Source organism: Halictus rubicundus, chromosome 6, assembly GCF_050948215.1.
Source record: "Halictus rubicundus isolate RS-2024b chromosome 6, iyHalRubi1_principal, whole genome shotgun sequence".
Lineage (NCBI taxonomy): Eukaryota > Metazoa > Arthropoda > Insecta > Hymenoptera > Halictidae > Halictus > Halictus rubicundus.
Genome location: NC_135154.1, coordinates 13,051,221 through 13,061,784, shown reverse-complemented (window position 1 = coordinate 13,061,784; position 10,564 = coordinate 13,051,221). Strand labels below are relative to the sequence as shown.

Sequence of the window (10,564 nt, the reverse complement as noted above, 5' to 3'; positions counted from 1 at the left end):
ATTCTGACGAGATCATTAATGTGTTTTCTTATATAAACTATATGTCCAAAAGCATCGTTTCTGTTATTTACAGGTATGTACACTTCTAAATGACTATTTTAGAAAAAATCGAAAAGTTCGAAACAATCAGGTATACAACATGTAGGTCATTCTTCTACCTATTCAAGAATTTTACCTTAGAAAGTAAGTAGTTAAGTGCACATGCATATTTACAATATGTATTTTCCTTTGCACTGAAAATAGAGTATTTTTGCAAGTGCAATAACCTGTTTGTTAAACATTCTTTGGAAGTAGTACATTACCAGAGGACACGTTAATACTTTTAAGTGTAATCTATAGTACAGTCGCACGAACACTTTTATTTTCAATTTCAACAAAACACACATATTTTTATGTATGTTTTCTCCATAAGGTGTACTGAATCAAAATTTTAAAAGTTATAATTCCACGGTTCTAAAAATTCTAACCCACGTATTAATTTATGACTTTTAAAAATGATAATTAATACTAAATGTATTAAACAGTATTTCTAATATGTACAGAGTGTCCAAGTTTAATTTGCCTACGCAATTATCTAAAAACTATTGGTTACTTAACTTTTTCAGAACTTGCTTTTTCAGATATACCTTATGATGGTTTTGACGGCCCATCACACAATATATTTCTCGAAACAAACTAACTTTTAGATAAAAGATTTTTTTAAATAACAAATAGTTCAGAAAATAATTGTGTCGGTAAATTAACACTCTCGAGACGGCTCTAACAGCTCAAACTGAGCCTCGAAATAAAGAAAGTCGCAAATAAAATTTTAAGAATCGACGAAAAAGATGAAAATTGAATACCCTGTATAATACGAAAGCTAAATAATATTGAGAAATATATTTCCTCTTTAAAATCTGTTTTACATACATCTATATGTATATATGTATATGCACTGAATGTCCATTGAAATTGAAAAGAAAAAGTCTCATAATCACAATATCACCATTAAAAATATGATCATGATTGTAAATCTTTCATCGGATTAATCCTACAAATAATAGAACTTTAAGGAGTTGATCTAGACACATTACAATTCTGCAAATTCTATTTTCTGACAACAATAAAAATATGTTAAATCAGTGTTTATGATTATAAAATTTTAAGTAATTATCATGATCATTTATGTAGTCGAGATTTATCATCTAAAACAGTACTGTCCACAAAAGACATAGTGCATGTATTGTATGTCTTTGTGCATAAATGAACGTATGGCTGAGCAGTACTGATTTAAAACGTTATCACATATATGATCACTCCACTAGCAACAGCGGTTCTTGAAATCTTTGGGAACCAAAAACTTATCTTAGAATGAGAGAACAGCGCATAGACTTATGCAATGTTCCTTTTGCAATAACTCTCATTTCTATAAAGTTTGTAAAACTTCATAGAAATTTACTTGCAAATATATCTAAAACACTTATTCAAGTTAACAAGTGTGTAAGGCTTATTTTAGAAACATTGTACATGTTTTAAGTTCACTCACCTACCATACTTTTCCTTCCATTTGTACATATTAAACCTGTGAACAAAAATTTTTCAATTTAAAATCCTTACGTTACACTTCATAAGATTGCTTCATTGGAAAAGATAATAGTTCTATTTTCAAAATCCATATGCTAACGTTAGCATATATCACCACAAGCTCGTTTAAACTATTAGCGAAAAATAATATATTTTTATATTTTGCAATATGACTAAACATAATTTAACACGTTGACTGCCGTGTGAATTTTGTGCGTTTCAGACAAGTCTTGTCTATTTCACTTGTATAAAGGATCTGTGTTATTAACACTAGTCTTACACTATAATTTTAGTTCATTTTAAAACAAATAGATTAATATTCAGTGCCGCTAATTTTATAACAATCGCTCTTATGCAACTCAATAGCGCCGGTCACCGAAGACCACCATGGCAGTTAACATGTCAGTATCTATATTCAAATATCTATATCTACAGACATGACAAACTTACCGAATAAAATTCACTTTTCAAAGTAATGTTTTTTAGTATTGTATTTAAAATATGCATGGTATTTGACTTCAGGCGAGCTATATTATATTAAACAACGATTTGACTTGGGTCATTATAAAAACGAACAGTGATCCATTATGTGAAGAATAGAGACATTGCAATCTGATATTCTACTTAATATTTTGTTAAAAGATGGAAACAAATCGTTGCACGATTTTAGTTAAATACTTTATATAAATGAATGCCATAATATTAATTCTTGATTTGTGCAAACGTTAGAAGTATTATAATTTTTAAATATAAATATCACTCTTAAACTGCAGATTTATACAACAGTTATAAGGCACTTCAAATAATGAGGTAACATCTTCCAGTTGGTGTGATAGAATCTATCTGGCGATGATCTTCCATGTAGATATTACAAACTATCAACCACTTTGTTGCATTGCATATATTTCATTGAAACAATGAATTTATGAAACTATGAAATTAAATACTGTAAACGGAAGACTTTAAATAAGCACCACTTCGTGTTCGAGACAAAATGAAGTGCACACGATCAAAATGAATTTACCTTTCTTCATGGATGCATAATGTTTCTTTTGTACTCCTTCCTGACTCGCGGAACAAACGGTAGCAGTTGTTTCGAAGCTTGAGGAGTGATTAGAAGTTAATTTCTTTCTCTTCAGAGGCGTTTCTTCGTCAACGGATGCAATGATTTGCTTCGTGGTCAATTTCGACGACTGTGCATCTATATTCTGCAAGGTCCAGTTAATGCCAGACTCGATGAGAATATCATTCGAAATATCAGTTATATGTTTGTCTGTTACGAGATTTACTTTGGGAACGTTTGCGTCGAGCTTCACATCTGTTTTAGAGAGTTTGAAGTCTGTTATGCTTCCTGGTGTATGTTGTTGTTTCTCCATGGAACTAACCAACACAGTTGGATCTTCCCAGATGTTATCTTCCATGGTACGGTGAGAATCCTCCAGCTTGTAATCTTCTTTGATGGTAGCACTTGTTGTAGAGTCTCCTTGACAGTTTAATAAGATTTGCTGTTTTCGTGGAGATATGTTTCTCAACCGTTGGATACCTACACACTTCAATTGTTTGTATATATTTCTAGATGTGCACAAAGTCTGCGGTAATTTCTGATGATATGATATGTCAAATGGTGATAATGGCAATTTGCACGCGCTCTGAACATCCTGATGACTCGTAGGACTAATAACATTAATTTGCGAATATTTTAAGTTCAATTCATCCTGATTATGTTGGATATTAAACAAATCTAATCCTTCTTCTCCTTCTTTTTGATCTTTCTTCACTTTCTTCCTATATCTTAACTTTCGTTTCGACGACCTGGTTTGAACACTAACTTCTATTTTATGCTGTAAAACGTTATTTTGCTTTCCTTTGCAAATGTTCTGCATACCCTTTTGAATGTTCCTTTTCTTTAGAATATGTTCATATTCCGAATTCTCGCACCGTGAATCTGTAGTATTATTGGATGGTATCAAATCTGTGGAAGACAATGATTCACACTCTGAAGGTTTCTTTACTAATAAAACGCTTCTTTCATGTTCCGTGGATCCATCTTTATGCAATGATTTACAATTTGGTATCGCAATCGATGTAGTTTCACTGGGGACACACATTTTGGACGAAACATGTTTTATTGTATCGCTGAATGGTTGGACTTGATTAGTAACATCATCCTTTTGATGGATAGAAACCTTTTCTGCTACGGTATTATTACTAAACTTATCTGAAGGACTAGAAAGATTGTATTTAGTGAACGACTCTCTTAAATCAGAAAATATGCTATCTGAATTGATTGAAATATTCGACTGACTCAAGGTAGAGAATTCATTTTCTTTTTGTGATAGAATATCTTCTTCACCATTTTTGCCAACTACAATCACTTCTTCCAGTTGAGTATTTGCTTCACATGCGCTAATGGTTTTAGACAGATTTTCTTTTTCGAAGCTTTTCTTAATTAATTGTGGATTGACTGCCTGTACATTCGAATATATTAAGTCGTTGGGCAGAGAACTCATCTTTGTTAATTCAAAGTCCAATAGAAAATTCAGTATTCCAGTAGTTCCAAGACTACCTTCAGGCAATGGAGTTCCTGTATTTTTTGTATCCGGCATAGCATATTTATCTTCTTTGTCGTTTACATATGTGTTTTCAGCCTGTAAGAAAAATTCTGTAATGCAGTTCAACACGTTATTCGAGTTATCGTAACTCATAGGTGACATTAACGAAGACTGCGACTCTTGTAACAATTCTTGCTCATCTTCCATAGTTATACCGCCGTTTAAAATACTGTCTAAAATATCGATGTTCTCAAATTCCTCCACAGACTGAGCTTCGGTTGTATCATTCTTTTGCAGCAGGCTCTCTAACACGGACTCACAGTGAACGTTCTCGTTGAGAGTCTCAAAGGTTTTTAGATCGTACGGAAAATATTCATTGGCGTGTGCTTCATTATTCACTGCCATGGGAAGGTTACGTTCATTTGCTTTTTCCGATTGATTCGTTGCAGATTCGAAAACTTCGACGTTCTCTTCTTTCACAAGCTGTTCAAACTCCGACTTCACGTGGCCAGAAACAAAACTGTCCGATAGTTTATTTCCAGAAAGAGTAGCATTAGTCTTCTCACGAAAATGTGTATCTTTTGGCTGAGACATTGAAACTAGAAATTTTTTACAGTCGTCCGACTCGTTCTTTAATTGATTCAAAACTGTATTAGTCTCTTGATTATCCCATCTATGAGAATCTTTACAATTGCACGCGTTTAGAAGTTCCTTTCTCCCATACAATTCTAGGATTTTACTCAATTTCTCAGAGTTTGTCAAATTGGTATTTTGTGCCCAGCCCAGTGATGATTTTATACTCTGATCTCTGGAAACTGTAGTTGAAACAGTGCACACGTCGGTTTTGTCTGAACATTCTAGCCGTTGTTTTTCTGCATGCACAGTGACAATATGTTCGCTGATTCGATTCAGAACGTCCATACATTTATCCAAATCGCTCAGCATGCAGATAATATTTTTGTCGCAGATCGATGATTTCTTATCGGTGGAATTGTCGTCAACTCCGGTCTGCACCGTATCATCGCTCTTTGCGGTATTAACTATATTGTAATTATGACTGACAAAGGGTTTCACATCGATCTTCTTAGTAGGACACACGCATTCGTGACTATCATAGAGCTTTTGCTTTATAGTTTCTGATATGTGTGAACAAATGCTTGGCGATCTGAAGTCGTGAGAATGGCGATCATTTTGTACGCAAACCGATTTATTTTGACAGTAAGTATTGTCAGCATCTGCCACATTACAATCTGTACTCGTTGGCAACTCTTGTTTTATGGATTGCGAGTTCATGGTTCTTTCTTGGCACTCTTTGAAATGTACGGAACTATTTGGCTGAGAATATGTTTCTTCTTGAATATTTACTTCACGAGATTTGTTTGCAGTACTTTTACAAGCAAACGTATGTTGAGAAGACACTGTGCTTTGTTCTCTATTTTCTCTAAATAAATTCAATATGGCCTTTGGTTCTTTAATATTCTGACCTACAGCATTTAAAAATTTTAATAAAAATAAAATCCTGTTGTGTTGTATGTCATTTTGTTTCAACAATAAAGTGCAAATATCACACTGATTATGTTGAAACGCGCATTTTAGTTCTTTAGTTCGTTTATTGGAAATGTAATCATGCTTGCATTGGGAATTCACACGAGTGCGATCTTGGAACTGTGATTCTTCTTCCACTGTAGTATAGCTTTCAGTACTTTCACTAACTTTATTGTCTGAAATTGGTAAATATTCTAAGTGGCTTTTGTCTACAAAACTTTTAGAATTTTCTGTGCTGTGGGCATCTGCAATTTCCACTTCGTTTCTGCATTTTACTTCAACAACTGGCTTTTGTACTCTATATTTCTTCCTCATCATTTTTGACCAATCAAATTTTCTTTTACATTTTTTCTTCTTTTTCTTGTCTTTATCTGCTTCCAATGACTCATTATCCTCGGTTAAATCGATCAATATAATTTCCCCAGATTTTAACTTCGATGCTTTTCTGAATTTCTTAAATTTGTTCCTTCTTTTTGTGGAAAGAGCCTGATCAGCGAGTTTACTGTAATCTATGGTATTTTTAAGCATATTCGTCTCACATTTATTCAATTCAAAATTCATGCTGTGTTCTCGAACAGCATTTATACCACATGATGAAACGATCTAGAAATATCAGAAATGAAATATATGTAAAGCATAAGTTTGTTCACTGATATACACTTGACAACAAAATTGAGTGGATATGTATAAATTAATATGCATAAAAACTATTATTAGAAAATTACCTGTGATTGTTGAAAGATGTTTAAATCAGATTTTTTTATTAAATAAGAATTGTTTGATTGGATAGATGCTGAGTCTTCAAATGCTAAAAAATTACTGCATGCCTTTTTTAAGTCGAACACATTTGGCTGTAGCAGCCAAAGTGTTTCATTTTCATGTCCCACAGGAGGTTTCGGTATAATCTTTAATAGTTCATCACGCATTTCTGGTAAATGTGGACCTAAGATTGCCAAGGCCATCTTATTTACTTCTTTAATCTCTCTGAGACTTTCCTTCATTCTTTTCCATATTTTGAACATTAGCAGATATCTGACATACTCTATGTCTGTCCACATTTCTTCCACATTTCTTCTCATGCATTTAAAACTTTTCCTAATTTAAGAAAATAATGGTATAAAAGATAATATTGCAAAGAAAATATTGTGTGTAAATCATTTCCAATCGAAGAAAGATTATTTACGTACATGATTATAGGCTCACATATTTTTATAGATTTTTTAGTACAATGCTTAAGTTTAAGTAGCACTCGGAAGATATGCTTCTCTGAATGATCTAAAATGAAATTTAATCAAATGTTAGGTAATTTTCATGTGTCTTACTCATGACATCATCATAAAGCTTTCAGTACATTTTGATTAAAATTATAAGATTATGGTTTCGCTAGACTACTTTGTTTTCTTTAAAACTTACAACTCGTATCAACTTACTTAAATATATCCACAGTGCAGAAAAAAGTTTTGCAACTAATGAAGTTGAATCTTTAGTGTGTCTAGAAGTTTTAAGCTCCATGTCTATGTATATACTTAATAACACTGACATTGCATTTAGATATGACTCACAATCATCTACAAACTATAAAACATTCGATTAATACATTTTCAGTAACTTGTTGTAATTGCAAGTATAAGTTCTTTGGTTGTTGAACTGGTTAAATAGTAAACTTTCTCTAATACCTCTTTAATATCATGCCAGTAAAGGTGAAAATATGTTAAGGTACTACTTATATGGTTTTTTAATTTTATCATGTCTAATGCTTTCCCACAGTATGTATTTATGCTGCTTATAATGTTCCTGAAATGTAATATGTTCAAATTTGAAATAATTTAAGTCTTTTTTACTAATCAATTAGAAATTTTAATTAATCAGAATGCAGTAACTAATCAACTCACTGTGTATAAAGGGATATTAGATGTTCTAACAACTGAGAACTTCGGCATCCCACAGATGAAGACATCACTTTATTGAATTTAATAAGCCATGGAAATACATCATCTGAATATTTGACCTCTGGAGATGAACTATCCAGAAATTCTTGGTTTTTATAGTGTTCTGATATATCCATGAAACCATTGTGTATTTGTTCCAAGTTTACTCTGTTTTCATCACTCATTGTCATTTCTTTACTGTGAAATGTCTCTATAAAATATGTAAAAATTAGAAATATATTTAATAATGGTGAAACTTATAAAAATCGGTCACGCCCGATTTAGCTGAAATGTTGAAGATAGACTCACTTTGTATAAAAACGATGTTTACGAGAAAGATTTTTGGCGACTCAAAAATCATAATATAAAATTTTTAAAAACCCATGCCTAACCCAGACCACAAATTCTTCTTGCAAATATTGTTTTTATCTGAAGAGAATCTGTTTTCAGAATTTCAGCGAAATCGAAACATAAAAGTGTTCAAAATTACAGAGTGATACCAAAGTAATAAAAACATTCTTCCCAAAATTTTGAGCCTTAAATTTCGAGTCGCCGAAAATTTGGCTGAAAATATTTGCAAAATTTCAGCCAAATTGGACGTGACTGGTTTTTGGAAGTAGAGCCCTAATAATAGTGCTATTATAAATATAATTTCATAAAAAATATAAAGTATTTAAAACTTTTCAAATACATCTATATTTACATTATAATTTATAACTTCAATATTTTAAGGTCAGAATATATTACTTGAATCATGTATGTTGCCAAAGAGGTGGCAACAGATTAATTTAACATAGTTTTGTTCTATATGATATATTAGTTGGTTCAATAATTTGCTTAAAAGTGAAAAAATTGCCATTTTTCACGATTTTCGACTTAAAATCGCACTTCTAATCGTTTATAACTCGTAAACGAATTAACCAATATTGGTGAAATTTTCAGCATGGATATAATTTATTCGAGCGAATCAAATACATTCTTTAAATTTTCAATACAGGCTCAGATAAAAAAGCTGAGAAAACCAACTTTTACTATTTCTTTTGCGATTCTGACCAATTCAAATTTTTTTCAAAAATTTTGTACATCTCTTCTAATAAACTAGTCCTTCTAACTTCTCAATAACATTCAAGTCATTTGATCTAATTTTTAAAAAGCTATGTTGCTTCAAATAGTGTAGACTCAGTTTTGCTCGTTACTGTATATTAGTATTTCGCAGTAAGTCTGTAAGAAATGCACCACCTGAACAGATTTGCTTTACTTTTAGTGTTAGTACATGTGCGATACAAATATTAGTTTTAAATAAACAATTGTATTACGTTTACACGTTTGTTTAAAGCTGCATGTGTAAAACGCTACTATACGAGAGGGGAGAAAGATAGAGGGAAACAGACAGAGAGCGAAAGAGAGAGAGAGAGAGAGAAAAAGAGAGAAAGGGATCATTACCTACTCTTCGTCGGACAAATCCAGTGCAGCGCACCGTTCGCGCGAAAAACAACAAAATCAGATCAAACGAATGACAATCATACACATGCTGACATAGCATTTAAGTGGAGACAGTTTGTTTATAATGTGCGTGTCAGTACAGGAAGGGTACGTCACGCAGAAAATCTGGACAGATGACAGTCAACAACGAGAGTGCGCAAGTTTCCCTCAATTCGAGCTTGTTTTCGGAAGCGTGTCGAGAGAGCGCAGAGGCATCGTACGCCCGCCCCCCTCCACTTTCTTGCGTCTCTTTATGTTTGTATTGTGTATTACTACTACATACCCGCCAACAAAACGAAACGAAACGAGGGCGACCGACAACCCCCTTTTTCAAATTACCGTTTTCATCGCTTTGGTTTTTCTTGGGTTCACAATAGCGCACAATCAGCACAATTATTTCACTGCGGGCTGCGCCGTCTGCTGTCGGTGCACTCGAAACTTACGCGACAATTCACTTCGAAGATCGAGACAAACGCAGTGTCTCGCGTCAACGCTACGCGAACGCCGCCGTGACCGTAGCGTTTCGAGCCTAGTTGCGGATGTGCGGTCACAGGTGTGGCCCCTATCTTTTGAGAACCCCTGACCTGCTGCGAAGGAAAGATGGAGGAATGTGAAAAATCTTTATAAATAACAACTGACGATCAACCAGAATTAAAATTGATTATTGCATTATACAGGGTGTCCCAAAAACGTTGCACTCTTTTGAAAGTGACAATCCCTGAGGTCATTTGAAGTAACTTTTTTCACTTGTTAAAATATTCTCCGCAGCTTCGTTAAGAAGTTATTAACAAAACACACGGACCAATCGGAGCGCGGCTACACCGGATGGGTCCCGGCTCGGCGACAGGTTCCGCTGAGTTTGGCGTTGACATTGGCTGAGCCGAAATCCGTCCGCTGTAGCCGCGCTCTGATTGGTCCGTGTTTTTCGTAAAGCCGCGAAGGAAAAAATTTCTTCAAATGACCTCAGGAATCAACCCTTTCAAGGAAATACAACATTTTTGGGATACCCTGTATATTCTATAATTATAATCAAAAGCGTATCCTGATGAAACATCCCGAGCTTAGCAAAAATATATACAATGAAACTTTGAATTGTTACATATCTAATTAATTACATTTACAATTTCATAAACCGATATTTAATAGAGGTTTATTTATTAACGTTTATGACGCGTTCAAATTTTTAATATTCATGTTTAAATGGTTTTAAGTGTATGTGCTGTCAGTTCAATTTAAAATTATATATAGAACAAAACACGATAAAACCGTTTAATTTTTTTAGGGACGTAGCGTGACGCTATCGTTTACACTAGAAAATAATAGGATTTATTTTATTGTTCGGCTTGTAAAATAGAAGAGATATTAAACGTTTTTATACGTTGATTTATTCGGTCCTGTCCTATACAAAGTGAACCACTAAAAGGGCTGTCAAATGAAGAGACGTTCCGCCATTATTGTTGTGTTTAGCCTAATCTTAAGTTAATACAGATATAA

At 33.4% G+C, this 10,564-nt stretch overlaps 1 protein-coding gene across 6 annotated transcripts; it reads right to left on the bottom strand.

The window, feature by feature from the left end:
- Nucleotides 1-314: 314 nt before the first annotated feature.
- Nucleotides 315-9,749, bottom strand: LOC143355305 (uncharacterized). Of its 6 annotated transcripts, none has more exons than XR_013082477.1 (9): nt 9,032-9,345; nt 7,553-7,799; nt 7,337-7,454; nt 7,091-7,235; nt 6,848-6,935; nt 6,386-6,755; nt 2,014-6,263; nt 1,526-1,561; nt 315-1,450 (listed from the first exon to the last, which is right to left on the bottom strand). XR_013082477.1 is itself a non-coding variant. In XM_076790027.1 (9 exons), exons 1-9 carry the CDS (start codon nt 9,129-9,131, stop codon nt 1,425-1,427), a joined length of 4,806 nt encoding a protein of 1,601 aa, XP_076646142.1. In that variant the 5' UTR covers nt 9,132-9,345; the 3' UTR covers nt 315-1,424. The 6 variants fall into 6 exon arrangements, 1 of the variants encoding a protein (XP_076646142.1); XR_013082478.1 differs by having other exon boundaries at nt 315-1,561; nt 2,014-2,771; nt 2,853-6,263; XM_076790027.1 differs by having other exon boundaries at nt 2,588-6,263.
- Nucleotides 9,750-10,564: the final 815 nt, after the last annotated feature.